Raw genomic sequence first — 24,267 nt, forward strand, 5'->3', positions numbered from 1 at the left:
CTCATATGTTTCATGTGTATTCAGTCTCATTGCAGTAATCACTGTCACAAATCACAATAACAACACAAAGTAAACAACAACTAGTAAACCTACAAGGTAACAAAAAGTATAAGTATATTCTCTCACCACTCTTCAAAGCCCTATATAGTTTTGTTACTCATATATCAAAGTGAGATGGACATAGACATCATTACATTGTACATAAGTAAATGTGCTTTATACTAACCAGGTAGAAGCATCCATGTTATGTTACCTATTAAAGTGGATAAATTTGTGCTTTAGTCCAACATCCACGTTTGGAGACTGTTTGTCTCCAGCAAAAAGATTTCGAAACATGGAGGAACTGAGGACAGGAGCTGTCACCTCCGAAAAGGACGCACTAAAATTACACTAAGGTGTTCGTAGATACAGAACCTGAATGAACAGGTCTTTGCACATGCACAAATGCTGTAAAGGACCCAGTGCCAACCAGAATCAGGACTTGACATCCGACGCAGTCAAATGAAATGATCAGTCGAATCTGCAGAATGAAAAACAAAGTAACAGAATGAATAAGTTATTCTGACTTAAACCTGACATCACAGCCATGAAAGTGTACCTAGAAAATGTCTTCATATGCCACTGTGAGAAAATTAAACACATATCATGTAAACTATCTAGTATAGTTACCAAGTACTGAAAGAAATTGAATAGCCCAAAACACACTGCATGTCAGTGAGAAATTAAAAGACTGAATCTGTTCTCATCTCAAAGCAAAAACTGAGATTCGGGGACTTTACCAAAGGCCTAATATCAACACAGCACACACACTGTGCCACGGTATACCTCCTGTGGCCTGAGTGTTCATCAGTTTTGTATGTATCAGTTATGTTTCTGTATGTACTTTGGGAACTTAACAGGATGTTCTGCCTCAGCCCTCCTGCAAAGCAACTGGATTATGCTTATATCTGCTCTCTACTGTGAAACTTAGTTATACTGATGATAGCCCGTAACTCAACATTAAAGGAATCTCATGAAAGGTTGTCTTGATTATTAGTAATGCAGACATTTGTGATACATTTGTATCATGATTCAAGGTTCAAGATTCAAGACATTTATTCATCACATGCTTGACTCTACAACAGCTGTGAAATGAATTTCAACAACCCGGTAACTGTGTGAAAATAAAGCTACATATCAATCTGAATTTAAATAAAGAAAAAGAGAAAAATATATGAAGCTACATACAGGTAATGTAACAAGAAACAATATAAAAATCATGTAAATATAAAACAAAATAAAAATAATAATATAAAATATGTACAGGGAGATATAAGCTATGTACAGGTGTAGACATCTCAGTGGCATTGCTTACTGTTGTGCAAAAACATGTTTATCTTTTTTAGGTTCAAGTATGAATGGTGTGAACCAGATTCATTCTTATGACCATTCTCAGGGAGGAAAACCATGACTATGGTCACACTGTTTTTATACCTCACTACTCACCTAAGCTTCTCTAGCTTATTGTTTGGATCCTCTAGTAGAGCAGAGAGATTCTTCTTTCCCAGATATCCTAGATGTTTTTCTTTCAGGGTGAGCTCTCTCAAGTGTGAGGGATTTGATCTGAGAGCTGTGGCCAAGGCGATGCATCCTTCTTCTGTTATCCCACAGTTTTCCAGCCTGCAAAGACAACAGCATCACCCCCTTCACTGTTTTAACTCAGCACACAGAACATGCACGCATATCATGCAGAACCTGCTGTATTCGACTTTGCTCTAGAATATGAGCTAACTCTAGTGCAGTTTAAACGTCTCCATGAGGTCCCCACTTGTCTGATATTTGTATCTTCATGGGGATATTTGGTCTGCACAATGCAACAAGACCCTAAACCACACATAAGTAACTTGATGTGGAATGAATTCCATCGCTATGCTCTTACTTCATATGAATATTTATATAGGGTTGTGTGAAAGTTACACAAATGTCTAAGTCTTTAGTGTGGACTGAATTAAAGTATGTGAAATTCTTGGATCTACACCTAGAAGTTAAGTCCAGTCCAGTCCGGTAAACAAACTACTAGAGACTGCGAGGCACTGAGGACAAGATCGTGTCTAATGAATGAAGATGAGCTTACCCCAGTGTTTTTAGATGACAGTGAGGACTCTCAAGGCCAGCACAGAGGGTTCTAACCCCTGGATCCCGTAGTTCATTGCCACTTAGGTTCAACTCTTTCAGACGTGAAGAGAACGAAGTAAGAGCTGAGACCAAATGAGTACAGCTTCTCTCTGTGAAATTACAGGACCGTAATCTAGGGCAAAAATCAATTAACAAAGAAAAATTGTAGATCTGAACCACATGTTTGTCTGTGACACAAAGGTGGGTCCTTCATAATCTTGTTTCACAAAAAATTACCAAGTGTAAGTTCAGGCTTCACAATAATGCATGTATTTGCTTGTGACTAAGTATTCTTTGATATTCGTGATGATTTGAAAGCACATTTCGTTGACAGTCATGAGTACTAGTGAGTACTAGTAATAGTACTCCCTTTTATGTGCAAAACTCACTGAAACACCATGCTACTGTGAAATTGCACTAATAGATACAGAAAAGAAAAAAGGACCTTTGTCAGCCTGATCACAATATAACTGGAATGTGAATGGCACTAAATAAAGTGTTTTATCATTACACATTCTGAAGTTCTGTTGTGCAAAGTGTCTTTCAGATGTTTAATTTACTTCAGTTTAAGAACAGAATCTCCATTGTCATAGTTATCAAGAAAAAAACTACAGTACAAGAAGAGGACAATGTGGCTCTGACATACATGTTTGAGGGTTATGACCTCACCTCAGTGTCTCTAGTTTACAGTGAGGACTCGCCAGTCCAGCAGACAGCTCTTCCACTCCTGAGTCCTGAAGGTCATTGCCGCTCAGGTCCAATTCTTTGAGTTGTGAGCAGGCAGAGTTGAGAACTATGGCCAGAGTTTCACAGCCTTTCACTGTCAGACCACTATTCCTCAACCTGAAAAGACAAAACAATGATTTATGATCAGTGACAACTTACTATGATACACATAACACACACACACACACACACACACACACACACACACAAACATGTCAGCCTACATACACATCAGTATAACCCCATTTTATATCGCATACAACTTGAATCCATTATCAACTATATTAAATCAGTATGTAGTATAGTGACTGATAACTGTGATTCAGTCATGTCTGATTCTTACTTTAGTTTCTCCAGTTTACAACGATGATTCTCCAGTCCAGCAGAGAGCAGTTTCACACCTGAGTCCAGCAAATTATTGTCATTCAAGTTCAGCTCCTTCAGACATGTGTAGTCTGAGCAGAAACTTGAGGCCAGAGCTTCACAGCTTTTCTCTGTCATGTTACAACATCTCAATCTAGGACAAACAACACGTCTTTTTATACTTTTCACACAATGTCTAACAACAATTTGCTCCAGAAAACTGAATAAAAAAAGGTTTTCCCTGCAAATGTCTTATGTAATAGGTAGCTGTTCCACATCAGATTTGTCTTTGGGAAATGATAGGAGATCATATGGCAGCTAGAACACTAAGACATGGAGCAGATCCACAAAAGGATTTTCCTTCCACAACATTTTGTGTTGGTATATTATGTCATTATAAAGAGAACAAAATATATGGGACAGGAAATACCATTGCACGCCAAATGTCCTAAACTTACATATTTGATCATTGTAATTGCACTTGTCATATGCAGATGTATATACACACACACATATGTGTGTGTGTGTGTGTGTGTGTGTGTGTGTGTGTGTGTGTGTGTATCTGTGTGTGTGCCCTATTCTATCACCACATTAAAAAAAGTGTGGTACAGAAGACTTGATGTGTGCTCCTCAGATACCTCAGTATTTTCAGTTTACACTGAGGACTCCTCAGTCCAGCACAAATCAATGTGACTCCTGGATCCAGCAAATTATTCTCACTGAGGTCCAGCTCCGTCAGACACGAGGAATCTAAACCAAGAACTGCGGAAAGAGCTGAACAGCTTTTTTCTGTCAGGTGACAATTATTCAGCCTGGGAGAGAGCCAGAAATACATACTTTTAAAAACCTCATGGACTGTTTGACTGTTTGATACTTCGCTAAATCTGAGCCCTTAGAAAAAGTCTGAAAAGAACATAATGATTGTAACATGTAGATTTTATGCAAAAAAAACTCTCAAAATTTTAATTCTGGCAAATGTTGGTTTAAATAATCAGAAAGAGTCATAATGTGTACTTTAAGATAAATTTTTGTGCGACCCTCAGATGTTCTTACATCAGTTTCTCCAGTTTACAGTGTGGACTTTCCAGTCCAGCATACAAAGACTTTATCCCTGAATCTAGCAAATATTCATTATCTCCAAGATCCAGTTCTCTGAGGTTTGAGAAAGTTGAATTCAGGACTGATGCCAGAGCTTCATAGCCTTCCTTTGTTATGCTACAATATCGCAACCTGGAAGAACAATGAAAACTAGGGTCAAAACAAATCAAAAACACATACACATGATGAATGTATATACACAAACACACATGTACAGTGAATTTATAATTGAACCCTAAGGTGCATCATTGTGTCTGAGTATTTTCTACATTCCCCTTCACTTAGCACATTTTGATGTGGCAGGTCTGAAAGCAGCTTAGCATAAAGGCTAGCTTGTTAAATCTCCCTCAGATTCGATAGAGAACATGTAAAAAAGCAAAGTATCTTCCTAGTTATGAGCTTCAGCAGATCCTGTCCAAGAGGCAGATCCTCACAAGAGGATGTGTTATGTACTAGTAAAAACTAGCTCACAAAGGCTAAAGACTACCCAACGTACATAAATTACTGTCCAACATAACTGATGAAAGGCTAGTAAGTGGTGGGAGTCCAGTGGTAAAGGAAACGTGTAATTCCTGTTACACCTGGGTTTTGGGGAGTTTTTTCTTGCGCGCCATGAGGATTAAGTCAGGGAGTGCTGTCCTGTTTTTTCTTGTTGTGGGCATGTAAAGCCCTTTGAGACTGTAAACAGTGATATTGGTCTCTAAATAAACTTGAAACTTGAACTTGAAACTTGAAACAGCCTAAGCAACCACAGGATTGTGGGAGTTTGGCTGCACTCTTCCAGTGTGAGTCTGTGGAAAGGTGCTTGATCCAAAGACTCAGAGGCCTGAAATCACTCCCTTTAAACTGTAAAAAATGTACAGTTGCTTTGTATAACTGTATCTCATAACTGAGTGACTGTAACATAAATAAAATGATTTACCATACAGTAGAAATCAACCTAAAATAATGGAACTTTATTTAGAATGCTGTTTAGTATGACAGGACATGAATCCCTGTTTCCTAAGATTAAGTAAACCTGACTTACTTTGCTGCACTGGATGCTCTGACAACTGGAAGGAGCCTCAGAAGAAGCAATGTGACATATGAAGCATCTGATACAGAGTCTGTGTATTTCTTCAAGTCAAACATGCCCAACTCCACTTCAGAAGTAAGCAACACAAAGGCTACCGCTGACCACTGTGAGACTGAAAGGTTCTTAGCTAAATACCCCGTACTCATGAAGCATTTGATTTCCTCCACTAGAGTGTGATCATTCAGTTCATTCAAACAGTGAAACAGGTTGATGCACTTCTCAGGACAAGAAGTTTCCTCAATCCTTTTTTTAATATATTTGATTGTCTTCTCTTTGCTCAGTGAGCTACTCCCTGTCTGCCTCAGTAGGCTTTGTAAGAGAGTCTGGCTGGACTCCAGTGACAGGCCCAGAAGGAAACGGAGGAAAAGATCCAGGTGTCCATTCTTACTCTGTAAGGCCCTATCAACTGCGCTCTTGTGCAACTCAACCATTGCTGTACCTTTGATGGGGGATTCCAATTTTGTAACTTGGTGCAGGACATTTGTGTTATTGTTGACAAAGGACATATGCGCATACAAAGCTGCCAGGTGCTCTTGAATGCTTAAATGTACAAAACTGAAAACTTTCTTCTGCTGCAGCCCAATTACTTCTCTGAAGAGCTGGGTGCACAATCCTGAATACACTGATGCCTGTCTGACATCAATGCCACACTCCCTCAGGTCTTCCTCATAGAAGATTTGATTGCCATTCACCAGCTGCTGGAAAGCCAGACGGCCCAGTCTGAAAATAAAGTCTTTGTTTGGCTCTGTTCTTTCACCATACTTTTCTTCTCTGACATTTGTCTGAGTGAGCAGAAAGTGTGTGTACATTTCAGTCAGAGTTTTGGGTACCTCTCCTTCCCCTTCTTCAGCAAACATCTGCTCTAGAACAGTGGCTGAAATCCAACAGAAAAACGGTATATGACACATGATGTACAGAGATCTTGAAAACTTCAAATGCGAGATGATTCTACTGGCCAGATCCTCATTGCCAATTCTTTTTCTAAAGTATGTCTCCTTTTGTGAGTCATTGAATCCTCGAATCTCTGTGATTTGATCAATATACTTAGGTGGGATCTGACTGGCTGCTGCGGGTCGGGAAGTTATCCAGATGAGAGCAGAGGGAAGCAGGTTCCCACTGATAAGGTTTGTCAGCAGCACATCCACTGAAGTTGGTTTTGTCACATCACTCACTCTGAAATTGTTCTGAAAATCTAGAGGGAGTTGACACTCATCCAGGCCGTCAAAAATGAACAGAACTTCATATTCCTTTCTAAAAGATTTCAATCTTTTTGTCTCAGCAAAATAACAGTGGAGAAGCTCTACCAGACTGTACTTCTGGTCCTTCATCAAATTCAGCTCCCTGAATGGAAAATGGAATATGAAGTGGATATGCTGGTTTGCCATTCCTTCAGTCCAGTCTTGGACAAACTTTTGGACAGAGACAGTTTTTCCAATGCCTGCGACTCCTGTTGTCAGTACTATTCTGATGGTTTTGTCTTGTCCGGATAAGGGTTTAAATATGTCATTGTATTTGACTAAAGTGTCCTTGGTTACTGCTCTCTCGGATGCCGTCTCATTTTGTCCAATTTCGTGTTGATGACTGACCTCATCTCCACCTTGTATAATGTAGAGCTCTGTGTAGACCTCACTGAGAAGTGAAGGGCATCCCTGCTTTGGGATTCCTTCATATAAACGTCTATACTTTGTCTTCAGACAGGATTTGAATTCCTCAGAAATATCTTCTTCCTCTTTAGGAAATGCAGATTCATATCTATCAAAAATCCAAAAAAGACAAAATGTGATGTAAATCTTACGAGGTGTGTGTGTGTGTGTGTGTGCGTGTGTGTGTGTGTGTGTGTGTGTGTTAAAAGATGATGTCACAGTGTGATTGCATTAGAGCTATAATGGAATAATGTGATAACGATTTTCTAAATTAATTATGTGTCATTACAGTACAAAGGGAAAAGGTACACAAATCAGAGATCATTCATTCTTTAAAGCACTTCCACTAAATTTATACAAAAATTACACAAAAACATGGAAATACATTTGTCGATACTCAAAACAGATAGAAACTGCAGAGTCCAATCAGTGCTCAATGACTTGAATTGCTAAAGCACATTATTAAGTATTTGGGCAGGGTCACAGAGTTAGTTCAATTAAAATTACAGGGCATAATATACTTACTCCCCAGGCCTCCTTCTGTGCTAACACAGCTTTGTTGACAATTAGATCTTAATCTACTGCCTTTCACTCTGGTGTTAGCCACATTGTTATTCATTCAAACATGGTGCCTTTTCATTGAAAGTCAGCCTCGGCCTGCTGATAAAATCTTGTCATTTTTGCTTACTTTGTCATTGTCATTTTACATGATCCCTTTAAGTTTTTGTTCATGATAAGCTCCATGGATAGAGCCCTAGCGTGAGATGAAACTATAAAGTCCCTGATGTCTGTGTCTGCAACACTCAAGAGGCCAATCACTAAGATACTGAGGATCTGGGAACTTGAAATAAGTATCTGTAGTAAATGGTATTCAAGTGAATATGTACTTACAGTTAGAGCCCATAACAATTCTGATTTTTATGCATTATAAACAGACAAGTCCTGGAGAAATGCAGGCATTGGACAAATCTTAGGACATTTGTTTGGTAAGAATTATGTTAGGCACAGAGTAAGCTGTGATCATACCTTTGTTTTGTGGGCATGGTATTCTTTTCTGTCATCGTTGCCATTCTTCTAGACTGTGCATGTGATCTCTCTTGATTCACACTGGTTGCACACACACACAAATTAAATAAAAAATCAGTTAATCAGCAACATTAGTCTATTTTTCACTCTATCTTCCCTGTCATTTATTTGTTGTTGGCAGAAAAAAACCCAGCATTAATAATCAGAGATAATCACCAAGAGATGATGACTCAATGTTTTTTCTTTACGTTTAAACTCCACATCTGATTTAAATACACACCAATCTGGCCAAATACACATGAAATATCAAGAGCATTGATACTGATCTGTAAGAAAGCCTACATCACATTGCAAGGCTAAAATTTTACACCACCTTTAACATGTTGATTGAAAAAAACACAGAAAGAGTAAATCATTTGTGGGAGTAATTTATTAGAGGAATATCTCAGTGAATTTTAAATAACAAAGACCTCAAGCAGTATCAGTATTAGGATCACTATTTTTGAAAGTCAAAATTCAGTCACTTCCTATGATATAATCTTACCTGTGTCCTGGTGAAACTGTCCCCTCTTTTAACTCTGGTGGGTGTTCCATGGACATGTCACTGCTCATAGACAAACAGCTGGGCACAGGTGAGTCTGATCTCTGCTGTTCAACCTCACTACAACACAACAGACACCTCTAAGCAAATTTTCACACTGCTTATGACCATAAATGATAATTAAAAATTTAATTCTGAAACATTTTGACACTTTATTCACTACTACAAAACATTATCACATTCAGACAACAGACATTCCTTTACATATTGATTTAGCTTGTTTGAGAGATGATAGGTTTAATATTTAAAGTCAAAGCATTGCACAAAATATCACTCAAAACATGTAGATGAGACACAACGCTACCAAAAATTACTATAAATTAGCTGTATTTCTACTCTGTCATCTATTTGTTGGTGGTGAAAAGAATCAGCATTAATAATCCTCTGGCTTGCTTCATTTGTAACTGGCCTCCATGAAGGCTAAAATATACATTTCTTTCATTTATTTTAATCTAAATCATCATTGGCTCAGTGATACCTATTAGATATTCCTGTTGACCAACAATATTGTGTCAAACAAAGTTCAATGTTTTCTAAGGGTGTTTCCATGAATGACTTACATTCTCAGGGTAACAATTACTCTCACTTTTAGAAGTGTGTCTGGTGCCCACCAGTATTTATGAATATCAGTCATCACCAAGAAACGACAAGGTTTTTTTCTTTTTTTAACATGTTTAAACTCCACATTAGAATTAAATACACATCAGTGTGGCTAATTACACATGAAATATCAAGACCATTGATACTGATGTTTTACACCACCTTTAATATGCTGATTGAAAAAAACACAAAAAGAGTAAATCATTTATTAGAGGAACATCTCAGTGCATTTTAAATAGTAAAGACCTCAAGCAATATCAGTATTAGGATCACTATTTTTGAAAGTCAAAATTCAGTCACTTCCTATGATATAATCTTACCTGTGTCCTGGTGAAACTGTCCCCTCTTTTAACTCTGGTGGGTGTTCCATGGACATGTCACTGCTCATAGACAAACAGCTGGGCACAGGTGAATCTGATCTCTGCTGTTCAACCTCACTACAACACAACAGACACATCTCAGTAAATTCTCACACCTTTTATGACCATTTCAGTTTTAATTCTGAAACATTTTGACACTTTATCCACTACTACAAAACATTATCACATTCAGACAGCAGACATTCCTTTACATATTGATTTAGCTTGTTTGAGATGTTATAGATTTTAATATTTTAATTCAAAGTGTTGCACAAAATATCTCTCAACATTGAGATGAGGCACAACGCTAACAAAAGTTACAGAATAAGACAACTACTCATGATTTTCTGTTCAGCTCCAGCTTTGCTGATCTTTACCACCAAGTGACATTTGTATCATTCTGAAAGCTGCAGTCTGCTGTTATGAGCTCAGTTATAACTGTAATGAGTTAGTACCTGTGTCCTGGAGGAGTGGTCTCCTCTTTTAACTCTGCTGGATGATCCATCGGTGAGTCATTCTAGATGCACAGCTAGGTACACGACACAGAAATTTCATCCATCATTTCAATCTATTAGCAGTAATGAGACTCTTTGCCTCTTGTGCTCTGAGTAAAATGTTGTTAAGGGGTTAACAATTACTTACTAATATTACTATTAATATTACTAATATAAATGAGTGTGTACTACTGCTGCATGCTAATGATGAAATACTTAAATAATTACATTTATTTGGTTATGGGTTTATTGACCACATTTATATGTCTCAAGCTGAAGTTCCCCTGTTACCAGGTCTATTTCAGGAAATTCAAGAATTTCCTTTGGGATGAATAAAGTTCTGTCTTATTTATGCTTTATTTCTACTGATTTGGTTGTCTGGGTATTATGGAAGCCCGTGAAATGAAGTCACATAGTATGTCATAATAATAATGAGAAAGCTTCTTATAATTATGACTTAGTATCTCATAATTATGTGATACTATGTCATAATTATGACTTATTATGTCATAACAGTGTGACTTAGTATTTCATAATAACGAGAACATTTCTCATAATTATGACTTAAGTTCTCATAATAATGAATTAATTACCCATAATATACCCAGAATATTTTCTCAAAATTATGATTTAATATCTCATTAATTATGAGACAGTAAGTCACTATTATGAGAATTTATGTCAAAATTATGAGATACTAAGTCATAATTAGGAGATACGTTTTCATTATTGTGACATACTATGTGACTTGATTTTTTTTTTTCAGGTGACAGAAATGGGCTTCCATAGGCAATTGAGGTGTTGCGATTTCTTTAGGGGATGTTATGTCGATTCTTCAATGCACGTACATTCTAGATGAAAAGACACTCAACTCTGGAAGCCAGATTCTACATGCTCCAACCCCAGCTGAAATTTCTTGGGCTTACTGTAGCATTGTGTAATTCAGCAGAACTCACAGTTTGCACAAAAATCCTTCCCAATACTATTAGAACAGAATCCCGTGATCGCGCACACACACTGTGAATAGTGAGCAGTGAATTTTTCCTCTGCATTTAACCCATCCTTACACACTAGTAGTGAACACACAAACAACAAGAGCAGTGGGCAGCACAATTGCGCCTGGGGAGCAGCTGTGGATGTTTCCCACCAGTCCTGGGAATCGAACCGGTGACCCTTCGGACACAGATTCTATGGATTCTCACAGATTCTTTGGAGCCTGATTCTCTAACCTTGAGGCCATGGGCTGCCCATTTACACCACTCATTATTATTTACATCACTCATTGTAATCAATGAGCTCATTCGTGCTTCAAACCATTAATGAAAGAGGATCCGAAACGAACAATGTGCTTCAAATCCTGACCTGAGGGTTCCGCACATGATGCAAGCTTAATGTAGCAAGAGTTTCACAAAGTCAGCTGGTTTAAATACACCAAATATTACTATTCGTGCCTTGGGCAAATATGGGTAAATTAGAGCAGATTAGAGTAAATTAACTTTGGCTACCAAGAGGCCAATTGCACAATTACTGTGCAGGACGCTGCTGTAAAGTCACTACTCTAAATGTATCAGGATTCCCTCTGCGCTGTGTTTAATTCTAGTGCCCCATTAATGACATTGCCAGTGTACCACAAATTGGTTTTAATTTATGATTGTTGACTGTTTTTTGTTTTATTTTTAAGGTAATCGTAGCACCGATTGTTGTCTTTTTTTTTTTTTTTTTTGTCTGGGGCAGACTAAAGTTAATTTTGTCAGTAATAAAGGGTATAGTGTGTAAATGTTTGGATTTGATTATTAGTATGATTAATGTTCGGTTCCCTTTGTGTGTCGAGTCTGTCTCTTATTTCTTCCCTCCAGGCAGCGTCGCGGGGCGCAGGTGGGGCGAACGTGTGTTGCTCCTTAATACTTCACTAATCTGGGTGCAGTAGTTTGTAGTGAGTCACAAAGTCTAGTGTGTGATCGTGTGCGGTGGTGTGGTAAATTGGTTGCTTTTTTCTCGCTCACCCTCACTCATCACTCCCCCTACTGTGTCCTAGTGTGCTGCCTGGCCTGTCTGTCTCCTTGTTCTTTCCCTGTTTGCTTTTTTGTTTGTTTGTTTTTAATTTTTTTAAATAAAGTTATTTTATTGTGGATGATAAATTTCTACTGTATTTAATAAATCTATTTTGTACAACTAACTATCTTGACTGCTGGGTTTCATTTAACCATGAAAACCATATTTTCTTTAGTTGCATGTGTGATTTAGTTTGACCCGTTAATGGGTTACAGGATGGTCATTTCGTGCTTGATTCGTTGCATCCACATCAGTTTTGTTTCCTTGGAACCAAGCGAGGGTAAGCCAGTCCACACAGCTACATGTCAAGGTGTAAGAAGGTAAAGCCGAAATCAAGGAACCTAATATTTTGTCAGTTTTATGTAATTAGAACAACAGATACAAATACACCAACAACTGGTCGATGAAATCCTTTTACGAAAAGTAAAATTACGAAACTTATGTGATCCTACTTGCCGGTTAAAACTACACTGCCTTACCACATTTTAAGCACTGCTATATTACAAAAATGCGTCCATCTGCATTGCTGCGTTGGAAGCAGTGTTGTATGAAGTACCCAGTAGTCACACTTGCCTAAACGTAACGATATCCCTTGAAATGGCGATTAAAAGTTAAACTAACCTTTCGGGCGTGTTGTTGATGCACTGCGCAAACTACTGAATTGCTGAATTCCCACAAAGGCAGTATGAGTGAAACAAATAGAGGGGAGGTGTTAGAAGTGGGTGTGAGACATGACAGATTCAAAGAAAATGAAGTTTTCCTCTGATTTTGTTAATGTGCAGCCTTCTTGCTTCTTGCTCGTCTCACAACTGGCACAGTACAAGAGGCTAGCTCGAGTCAGTTCAACCGTTCTGAATAACGGGGATGAAAGATCTATGCGGCTCACTAGCTCGAGACAAATTTCAGTGCAAATGCATTTAAGGATACTTGGAAAGGTGTAGCATCGGGGTAACTTATATCAAAAAGTTTTGGGGACTGTCAGTCTTTAAAGACTGCTTTTAAGGAGAGCATTTGAACAAGGTTAAAACTCTTTTATTCAGCTGACTGACAATGTTGAAACGCTACTTAAAACGGTTGATTTGGATCGTCGTCCTCGTACCCCTCATATTCGCGCTCGGGCTAATCCAGGAGCAGAGGTTTCATGTACTCTGCCTTTATAACAGGAATGTGGCCGGTATGGGTATTACGTCAAAACCGCACAGTTAATACTGTCAGATACATTTACGGTTCAGGGTCCTGCCTGTTCCGGCTGTTTCTTTCAAAAGTAACTTAATTATGTGACTACCGCTGTGCTCTTGGGTAGATTTCTACTCTCTGTGTACGTGAGTCGGGTAATTAGTGACCTGGAGAGGGCTAGGGTGGGTGATGACGGAGTGTAATTTAGTGTTGAAATCCTGCATCCATCACTGGAGTACATCCATCGAGAGGAAGAGCAGAAGCCGATACAGACATCTCGCCACTTAGACTTCCTTAAAGGTAATGTTGACATGGCAACCAACGTTCTTAAGTTTATCTCTGAATTTTCACTAAGTCATAATGAACACCTTAGAATTATGCGAGGTTGTCAGCGGATACATGATAAGACAACAAAAGTAAATTGATGAGATTTATCTCAGGCTACGTTTTCATGCTCTTTTACAAAGTAAAAATTCATACGGCATAGAGAAATGTTTTTGAAAACGAAACCGGGTAAGTACTTTTCGAGCGACTACATAATATTTATGCATTATTTGCAGTCATATTTAACATAACAGCCCTCAAAAAACGAACAAATTGGGGTGTGTTGTGACACGATCCCGACCGTATCGATAATCCATACAACTGGTAAATTTAAATATTGGTTGATTTTCAACTTGAAACAAACTAATATTGAAAACAATTGTCACTGAATTAATGTGTGTGTCGGAACAGCTCTTAAGTAGCCTATACATTACAAAACTTTTGAACAGTTACACTCGTGAAAAATAGTACACTTAATGTTTTCTAATGAGAAATGATTTTAACAGAATTACAAGAGAGGGGTGTATCCTTAAAAGGTTCCAGTAATCTTTTTACTGCTGTTTCCTCTCAGCTTCAGATAGTTTGCTCTATAAGAGCTGCAAGGCAGTCAGGAGGAAGAGAAAGCCGTGCTCACAGTTTAGTGGAGAGAGAGAGGAGAGAGCAAGATTTAGCATCCACCTCCAAACCCCACTGCCTCCATTGCCTGTTGATCCAGACAAATGTTTGGAAGTAGCCGGTCAGAGTTGCCCCACTGTAACATCCAAGGGCCGAGTGGCAGCTGTCCCTTCCGGTATGGCCCCAGACATGGCCATTGGACAGGCCACTGGCCACAGGCCTCAGATCAGTATGAGGCAAGGCAGTAGCAAGAAGCTTCAGCCAAACAGTGAGGGCCACACAAAGTCCAGCAGACTTTGTGAGGAGGAGGAGGATACACCTCCACAGAAACAGCCAGGGCGTCAGGGGTTGAAGCGGTCCCGGCAAAAAGCAGGCCTTTCCACCAAAGATCGCAGATGTGCCAAACGCCAACGCAGAGGTCTGAAATCGATCTGATAGTCACTTAATGGAAATGTTTCAAATATAACGTTCTCACAGAGTGACAGATGTTTTCTTCACATTGTAGGAACATTTGAGGAGTCGTACACGGAGGGGCACTTCCTTGGAGAAGGCGGCTTTGGTAGTGTTTTTGCTGGGGTCCGCATTAAGGATGAAATGCCTGTAAGACCGTAACTATAGCCCTCTGTTTCATTATATGTTTTCAGTTTTACACTGTTATTTTATTACATTTTATAAAGTTATAATCCACTTCAGGTTCTGTACAGGAGCGTGAAACATGTACATTCCTCTGTGTAAAGTTATCTCCAAAAACGCTCTGTGTCACAACGAACTTCTTTGTCTCATAGCTGGCTGGCCTTATTAAAACTCATAAAATGTTTGCTGTCATTAATTTGAAGTACGATTACTCTAATAACAGTGTAAAAAGCTTAATATTACAACTGGAACTCTTTATTAGTTTATTTTCAGCTCAAATATTGTGCGACAGCATTCCCCCTAGCTTCAGCCATTGAAAGAAATGTAGCTACAACTACTGTTGAACAACCTTTTCTGATTGGCTACATGTTTGTGTAGTGATTCTAGCATTCTAATCATCACAGCTCAGAGAAATATCTAGACTCAGGTCAGATTTTGATTTCTTCAGGTAGCCATCAAGTACATCTCGAAAGACAGGGCAGAGGAGAAGCTTCAGATTGTAAGTTATCTAGTTGTGTTTAACTCGTTTTTTAACCTGTTCTCAGGGCACAAGAGAGAGCTGAATTTGAACCATGATCCTATTGAACCTGCATTAATGGCATAAAGCACAAACTTCCCTTCACGTCACCTGTGTTTTCTGTAGCCTGGACAGGGTACTTTGCCTTTGGAGGTGGCCCTGATGAGCATGGTGAACGCAGCCCCTCACTGTTCAAACATTCTACGGCTGTTAGAGTGGTTTGAACAACCAACGCAGTACATTTTGATCTTGGAGCTGCTTGAACCCTGTCAGGATCTCTCTGAATTCTGTGAAGCGCAGGGTGGCTCCCTGGATGAGAATGTGACTCGCGAGGTGATGAAGCAGTTGTTGAGGGCTTTGCGTCACTGCGAGAAGCGCGGGGTTCTCCACCGGGACGTGAAGCCTGAGAACGTGCTCATTCTGACGGACTCTCACACGGTCAAACTCATCGACTTTGGCTGTGGAGACCTGCTCCAGAACTATCCTTATGACTACTTTGCAGGGACCTTTCAGTATGCACCACCTGAATGGTTTCTGCATAATGAGTATATGGCAGGCCCAGCCACTGTCTGGTCTGTGGGAGTGACCATGTTCCGTCTAGTGTGTGGCTTTGGACCATTCACCTCCAGGCGACAGATCATCCAGGGCCATCTACCTTTCCCTCAAGGACCATCTGCAGGTAAAGACGTTGGCACAAAGTGACACACATTTTTATTATGGCCAACATACACAAACTAACAGAAAGGACTACATTCATTACAGAACTTCCACATCTCTCATGTAGTTGGTTGATTTGTCCAGTTTTTAATTCCATACTTATTTTCTTTCTCTTTCAAATAGAATGCCAAGACCTGATTCGCTGGTGTCTGAAAGAAAATCCAGAGGATCGTCCTACCCTGAAACAGATGAGCCGTCACCGCTGGTTCCAGGCTTGCTAAAATTTACATATAATTTTGATATTCATATTAGAAAACGTAGTAATTTTCCAATGGAATTTAGTAGATTAAACTTTATGTAAAATATATTAATCGCATTAAACATGTAGGTAAAAAAGAGGGTGCCTGTCCCTCGAGGACCTAGAGCAGTCCCGCCCCAGTTCAAGTGCCCGATCCATTGTGTCAGTTCCATTTAAGGTCGTTAGTTGGCGGTATTGCACTGATATTACTGCACGTCACTTTCAAAACCAGGAAGAATAAGAAACGTAGTTGTGGAATGGACCATTTTTGGGTGATAGTGGTAAAATTGCTAGCACATATTCAATTTAAGCATCCATATTGATTTCGGAATCTTTCAAAAACTGTTGTAATATTCAATGTCAGTATGTGTCCGTATTGGCAGTCATGCTAAGTGTTTGTTTTTTAACGGTTTTGAAGTCTTGTTTTTCAGTGCACCCCCGGAAAATGTAGTGGTTTGAAGTAAACATTCGAACACGTTCGCGGTAAAACACCAGGTATTTGGCGCAAGTGTACAAGTAAAATACTGAATGTTGATAACTGACAGTGAAAGCACAATTACATAATTTGGCAGGGTTTTTTTTTTCCATTTTAACCTAGTTATCCCAGCGACGTGGTGTAAGTACAAGTTTAAACAGTGAGAAATTAAACATGAGTAGAATGACAAAAACGTTAAAAAGGGTCCAGCAGGAACTTAGGGTGAGTAACCTTTTCCTTATTGCATTACTTAAAGTAAACATCAATAATCTGTTATTTATGTAACGTGCTTTTGTTTTGTTTTGTTTAAAAAAAGTAGCGGGACAAAAAATTTAACGATTCAATCTCCAGTTCATTTTCGTAATCCTTGATGGCCTACCGGCAAGTCATTGACTTTTTCTCGTGTATAATTACTTAAATTTGTAGGTTAATATCTTGCTGTCGTTTCTTGGGAAACCCTGTTGTGTGTTAGAATAACAGACTGAAAACGACAGGAGATCCAGCAGAGTCACCGGGAACACCGCTCGACGTGTCTTCTATAGAAAAAGCCAGCTTCCTTCAGGGGGAACAATTTCTTAACCACGGTAATTTAGCAAAATAGTGTGCATCTACCAGAAAATCGTGAACGTTTTTTTCGTCGTTAATAATATTTTAAAACGTAACAACGGAGGCATAAGTGTCGATGTCGTAATATCATATATCACTGTAATTTCACTACAGGTGACGGTGAATGTTTGGCCATGAAATATTTAAAAAGATAAAATTTTTACTGGTTTCCAAAGGCAACCCACTCCACAGTACTGCACTTGAGGATGATTTTAGCCCGGGGCTTCCACAGGACAAGGGAACACTTTCACAAAAGAAGATAAACAAAGTAAAAACCAGGAGGGCTGGTCAAGGTGATGTGGAGACTCCAAAAAGACCCACACATACCGGGAGGAAACCAGAAACAAATGGCAAAGGAGATGGAGGGGTCCAGCAAAACCATTCTGCTCAACAGAACACTCAGAGGTCCTCAAGGCAAACAGGGACAGGGGCAAAATCCAAAGCCAGGTAGAGAGAGGGAGTGTATGTGTGTGTTTCAAAAGTTGATTGTGCTTTCTTTACACTCACAACTATGCTGATTGTCTGTTATTCTGATCCATTGTCAGAACATGCATAGTAGGCTGTTGTCAGTGTATTCTACTTTACATTTAGGCTGATCTGAGGAGGTTTTACCAGTTTAGTTTAGATTTATTTGCAGAAATTACATTTATCATGGACATATGAAATGTGCCATTATTTTTTCAATAGACTTAATCTGTCTGTCTTTCATTTCTGTGCGGATTTATAAAGGAATCATCTTTTTTTGTTTGTTTGTCTGTCAGACCTCTGCAGACTGTATTAGAGGACAGACCATCATCAGTTTCCCAGACAGCCTCCTCTGATGAGACAAGTCATCAGTCTGAGGATGCAGTAAGACACTGAATTAAAATTCAGACTAATTTTACAAAAATTTCTGAACATGATCATGTAAAAAAAAAATGAGAATACATGCAACTGAACTGACTGATAACTAATTTGCTATATTGAATTGCATCTGTAGAAATACAGACTCTGCTCTTTAATTTTGCTTGTTTGGAGCCATATTCCTCCTGTTTCTCATATGTGTCTGTATTTATTTGATCTTCCAGAACACAGCCAGCAAGAACACTCCTGCCCCAACATCTATGCAGGGAAGACCATCCCTGTCTTCTGAAGAGCTCACAGATGAGGATGCCAGCTTTGTAAGTCATAGACTTTATACCAGTACACTCACCATCCATGTGACTTCTGGCTCACTGCTCTGTTTCTGTGGCAACTGTTTGTAATGATCCCACTGTAGCTGTGTTGTCTGCCACTTCTCTGTCATAAACTCTTCATTAGATTGCTGTATATGTTAGCTACAAAAGCACGCATAGCAAGGACACCTTAAACCATGTCTCCCTATTGTCTTACTCTCTGAACCTCAAGGGTCCAATCAAGGCATGTGTTTCAGTTATCTAATATATAATTAACGTATTCTTTCGTCATAGTCAACCCTTAAGACCAGGTTATACTAAAATGTTACAGTATTTTTACACCTCAGATTAAATATCACTTGTCATTCAACAGCACCCAAGCAGCAAGAAATCCAAACCAGGGCATGGAAGACAAACAAGAAAGTCGCTCTCAACAAACCGTGAGCCTCGGAGTGCACGGGAACAGAACAGGAAATCGTCATCAGGTTCCTCAGGTCAGGTGACATGACAAGTCAGCCATATAGACATATGTGCTACATTAACTTGTATGTGGAGAGGTGACAAAGGCAGTTATTACTGCAGTTTCTCTTATCTGTGATGCTTCTTCACTTTTCCCCTTTACAACTTCTGTAATAGAAAGTTAGTGCATGTAGTAACACACAAGAACTCAAGGGGTTTTAGAGCATTTTATGCCATGACTGATTTGGGAATTTCCGTATAGGAGACCTCATTAATAAAAACCACATCACAGATTGTGGCTAACTTGATTCATCACAGTCAACTGATTGATTTTGTCTTATTTATTTTGGGTGTACTTGGTCTCTTCTTTTAACTAGATGGAGGTGGTCTCACCGGTAAACAGAAGCACAAAGTGAGACATGAGAGAAATCCCACTGATCTGGATGTGGTGCTTGATTCTTTTCAGGACTTTGTCTCAGAGTATAAGTAAGTCCACTGTAAGAACTGAGAAATATCACACCCACTGTAATGAAAACTGTATCTGCTTACTTTAAGTCAGTATTAATACTGTTGTCTGACTGGTGTTGATTGAGCTGTTTGGCTGTCATTATGTGCAGGAAGACAGTTGACTCTGACACAGTCAATCAAGCTATTGATGCCTTGTCATCTTCTTTTGGCGATCAGCTCACAGAGACAGTAAGGCTTTATTGTTTAAAAGTATATCTCACCAGTGGACTGCACTATCCTTAGACGGATGAATATCCTTAGACAAATGAATAAGTGTCCTGATTGACTTCTCTCAGGCACCTTGACTTAATTTCGATGATAAATCATATCAGAATGGTTGAACAGTTTGGTGCAGTTTTATTGAAGGAAACTGATGCCCGGTATTTTTGTTTTAGATCACTGCAACAAAAGAGCTCGGCAACATTAAGCGTAAAAATGCCAAGGTAAAGATTTTTTGTTGTTTGTTTGTTTTTTGCTTTATGGTAATCAGACCATGTTAATAATTTCTGTGACACTCCATAGTAGAATAATATCTGTACTGCAAGCTTTATATTTAATAAGTGAATGCAGTATTGCTAGCAGTTAGTGTGACAGGTTTAGAGGATGTTCAGAACAAAAGCCGACAGCTCAAGGCAGTATCAGAATCATGCATTCAGACTGTGTTTGTTTGTTCATTGTTTGTTTTATTTATGCAGATAAACAGAGCCATAAATCTCAAGAGAACCAAATTGATGGAAGCCAAAAACGAACTCATAAAGTAGGTATCAGCATTGAACTAAGATTGCAGTGTATGTCACTGTGTTGCTTTTAAGCAAACTGTATTTAAGGCAGACTTGAATCACAGTGCAGAGCAAAACCATAGAAATATCACAGATGACCTCACTGGCAACTGTGATAGGCTCTCTGAATTTTCAGTCTCTTCTACTCCAGAAGCTATATTGAACATTTGATCAAACTGACGTCTGTTTTCATTTCTCTTTTTATTTCTCTGTCCATCCATTTTCAGGAGTGAGGCTCATATGCGGAGACTGCAGAAAGGGCGTGATGAGCTGGAGCAGAGACTCACAGACCTGAGAAAAGCTTGGTCCTTCCTCAGTCACCTGGCCAAGCTTCACAGGAGCTACCTCCAGCACTGCAACACTCACCCTGATGAAGAGCCAGTGGTAAGCATTTGACCTCTAACTTTCATCCATCATCACCTTTTTTTCTTTTTCTTTCTTTTTCATCTTGCGGGCTATTCCGCTGTGGCTGAATTTGTTAAATCTCAGATCAACTGAACCCGAGAACTAATTAAATTTAGATTGAATTTAGAATGAAATTGCTGAAAGTCATATAGAAAGGGATGCATGGTGTTACACCCTAAATGTTTTCGAGGTATTGTACAGTGTTGTAGCTGGACTTAGTAGCCATGGAGGGTAGGCAAATACAAACCAGTAGTTCTCACAGAGTTTACTCTGAAAAGCTTCAATGAGTGAATTATGGGGAGAGGAGTTCTCAGTTACAGTGCTGCTTCATTTGAAGTGAAAATTTCAAATGAAGCAATTATCAACGCAACAGTGGATGTACAGAATTTGGGTTTCCTATCTCAGCCAGCGTCTCTTTCCACAGTATGGTCCCTCCTGTATGCCAGCACTGCTGCTCGAAGCCAGAGGCATGCTGGGAGCAGAGCATCAGCCGAAGACTATTAATGAAAAACTGCAGCAAATCTTGGACCAAGCTGACAGCAAATAACTGCATGAATATTTCAACACTTCATTGCCTAGAATTCACGACACAACAGAATCCAACTGAAGCATCTTTTCAAGTTAATTGTTAGAAATGTTAGACTCACTGTATTTGGCTGTTTGCAGTGTATATTAATAAATGGCTACGAATGGTTCTGTAATAAGTTAAGTATTAAATAACCGTTATCATAACTGTTGAAAGTTGTCAAGTTTTTGATTATCACTGACTAATGACTTGGAACCAAATGTTGCAACACAAACTGGCAGGAAAGATTGTCATATTTCACCCTTTAATAAGAGACATCTGATTCTGCCTTTGACTGTTTGGATCAATGAATATCACTGCATCGCTATTTTGGTGTAGATGAAAACCATATGTTGGAGAGAGTGTTGTGACATCTCACAATTAGCTACTTCATCATCAGAGGAAGTAAGCAAACTTACTTTATATAAAACCTCCACAAATTATTACATGCTGTACTTACACTAAATTGGTTGGAGCTGGGATATAAAGATTCTAATATTACCAAACAAAACAGTAAAACTGCAGATTACCCTCCTCACAAGGCTACATCAGATCCATACATGTTGCACAATTGTATTGTAGATCATGTCAGGCAAAAATAGGCTAGTCACATTAAAGAAAACGTTCACAAAGCTGAAACTTTGATGCGTAAATAGGCTATTACACACTGACTATGTATAGGCAACACCTGCTGTGACTTTTAGATATGTAAACTAAACAATGTAACTACTCTCACTTTAGTTAATCTTATAATAGTCTTTGTTTACTGATGGTGCTTGTGGTCTTGTGCTGTACATGAGTTGCAGTGGCTTTACAAAGCAATGTATGATCACATGAAATTTGATACCACATGCTCATTGTGGAACCACATGAAAATGACTGCAGCACTTTCAGGATCTTTGTAAAATAAATGTGGTCTGGTAAGCTGTTTAATTGTGTGGTAATTAGCCCAAGTGATTTGAATTAACCTTCAACTAATTAGGACAGGGCTTGTTGGCTGAGCAACTTCCTGCTCTTATACAAAGAGTCTACCTGTCACACTGAGGAAAGGGTAGATAAACGTGGACTTTTGTGTCAAGGCTGTGGATGTAATTGGTCAACTCGTTAAAGGGTATTTTATATTCCTGCCATCATGATATTTCGTTCATTGTTCCATGTGTTAAAGCCTGTTTAAGTGACCATCGTGGACACTCTTTCTCTGGGCTCTAGCACAATCCTCCGTGGCATCACAGATAATATTGATGAATATACTATGCATTCAGAGAACTTGATCTTGCTGAATGGCTCATGAATGACATGGAAACAAGCAGAAGAAATAAAATGAAAATAAAGGCAGAAGGAAAAGGAAAACTGAACAAGATCCTTCAGCATCAAGCGGTGACCATAGGACCTTTCCTGAGCATCATTCTCAACTCTAAATAAGTTTGCAGTTTGGTTAAGGTAGCATTTCTGGCCGTATGCAGAAATATGATTTTTAGACTCCTTTGTCAAGAAAATGTTTACCCAGAAGCCTATATAATTGTGTAGGTGATCCTTTTTACTAATATAAAATACATTTTAGACAAGCATTACGGTTTTTTTCTGATTGCTTAAGCACCATCTTTGAAACTATAGGCTATTTTTGCAAATCTCTACACACTAACCACAAAACCTTACACCAAACCACTCTGTGTAGATAGTGCATAGCAAAAGTCATCCACTGGCATCACAGCCGGCCTCTTCCCAAGAGTGAAGAAAAAAAAAAAAAAAAAAGCAGAGATTGGGGGTCGCCTTACCCCAATGACACGGCTAGAACCATTCTAAGTTTTCTTTTTCTTTTTTTATGGATGCTATTATCTACCGTACGCCTGAACAACAGAAACTAGCGCATTTACTCGTAGAATTACACTGACGCTGGGCAATAAAAGCAAAACAACGCATGGTTAAAAATTCCTGTTGCTCATCTATGAACCTAAATGACCTGTCCAACAAAAATATATTTAGGATGTCAAAACAAAATATCAAAGCAGGGCACTCTACTGTACAGTACTCGCAAGAATTCACCTGAATATTATAATAGGGCCTATAACCTACCCCAGAACACCAGGAAGCACAAAATTGACAAATTCGACAGAGTTTTAATGAAAATGGTTGCCAGATTACCGAGAGTTTGATTGGTTAAGATCCGGGGTTAAAAGCCGAGGTTTAATTGAATTTAACCTTCTCCCGAGCTCTTAAAATTGCCACAATGATACCCAGGTGCAAACCTGAGCATCGTTAAACGGATAACATGGTGACGTAAAGTCTTGTGATACAAATAATCGCAAAAAAGTATGCCTGTAGGGAAAATCCTAATATTGACTTGTTTAGACGGTGCATACGCAATGCAAAATGTTATTTTCGTTCACAGTTGGTGGTTGAAATTATGCTTATCTGTCATAGCGCAAATGACAAAAGTTCCTTTTAAAGCCTTCATAATGGAACAGTTCAGCTGCAGAAGTACATAAAACATATCAGATGACCATAAAATATCAGGTGACGATCAGGAAAAAAGAAACCTTGCCAACTGAAACTTCTCCAATAAGCAAATCACAAAGCAGCATACTTTTGGAGAAAGAGTTGTTACTTGTGTTTAGACTGATGACATAGGGATTTTTGTTCGACTTAGTTGTAAGATTAAGCACTTCTGATCGTAACCGAATGTTAGCAGTGTTGCGAAAGTTCTGTGAACTTAAAATTTTGTTGTACACGCCAGCTGCATTTTCTTTATCAATCAGCGTTTTTTTGTCAAAGCTCAAAGTAAACGCCCCTCTTAACTGTGGGATATTAAATGATAATATGGCACTTACCGTTCTTTTCTGAATCCAAATTTAATGCTTCTGCTCTTAATTTTTTCACGGAGCCACGGATGACCTGTGTTCAACCTG

The 24,267-nt window shown here is 38.9% G+C and overlaps 2 protein-coding genes across 2 annotated transcripts; one reads left to right on the plus strand and one right to left on the minus strand.

Moving 5' to 3' along the window:
- Positions 1–510: 510 nt before the first annotated feature.
- Positions 511–16,570, minus strand: LOC115806771 (NACHT, LRR and PYD domains-containing protein 3-like). The gene is made up of 14 exons (XM_030767635.1): positions 16,562–16,570; positions 16,308–16,347; positions 15,697–15,743; positions 10,101–10,162; positions 9,607–9,723; positions 8,630–8,746; positions 5,369–7,168; positions 4,297–4,473; positions 3,882–4,055; positions 3,224–3,397; positions 2,824–2,997; positions 2,114–2,287; positions 1,486–1,659; positions 511–520 (listed from the first exon to the last, which is right to left on the minus strand). The coding sequence occupies exons 1-14, from the start codon at positions 16,568–16,570 to the stop codon at positions 511–513; spliced, it is 3,249 nt and encodes a 1,082-aa protein (XP_030623495.1).
- Positions 16,571–17,069: 499 nt separating this feature from the next.
- cenpu (centromere protein U) lies at positions 17,070–21,343 on the plus strand. The gene is made up of 12 exons (XM_030767636.1): positions 17,070–17,108; positions 17,359–17,470; positions 17,669–17,939; positions 18,254–18,341; positions 18,560–18,652; positions 19,020–19,140; positions 19,483–19,591; positions 19,723–19,801; positions 20,008–20,055; positions 20,308–20,369; positions 20,619–20,775; positions 21,221–21,343. The coding sequence occupies exons 1-12, from the start codon at positions 17,070–17,072 to the stop codon at positions 21,341–21,343; spliced, it is 1,302 nt and encodes a 433-aa protein (XP_030623496.1).
- The last annotated feature ends 2,924 nt before the right edge of the window (positions 21,344–24,267 follow it).

This window comes from Chanos chanos, chromosome 3, assembly GCF_902362185.1.
Source record: "Chanos chanos chromosome 3, fChaCha1.1, whole genome shotgun sequence".
NCBI classification, from domain to species: Eukaryota; Metazoa; Chordata; class Actinopteri; order Gonorynchiformes; family Chanidae; genus Chanos; species Chanos chanos.

Excerpts from the sequence above, each read along its gene's own strand:
- LOC115806771 (XM_030767635.1), bottom strand. Across the intron at positions 15,744-16,307 it reads TTCAGACACCAGCGAATCAG|AATTCAGAGAGATCCTGACA; the intron begins GTCTTGGCATTC and ends TGCGCTTCACAG. Across the intron at positions 7,169-8,629 it reads ACAGTTTCACCAGGACACAG|ATATGAATCTGCATTTCCTA; the intron begins GTAAGATTATAT and ends GATTTTTGATAG.
- cenpu (XM_030767636.1), top strand. The coding sequence starts at position 17,070 with ATGACAAAAACGTTAAAAAGGGTCCAGCAGGAACTTAGG. Across the intron at positions 17,471-17,668 it reads GGAACAATTTCTTAACCACG|GCAACCCACTCCACAGTACT; the intron begins GTAATTTAGCAA and ends TGGTTTCCAAAG. Across the intron at positions 18,342-18,559 it reads GTCATCAGTCTGAGGATGCA|AACACAGCCAGCAAGAACAC; the intron begins GTAAGACACTGA and ends TTGATCTTCCAG.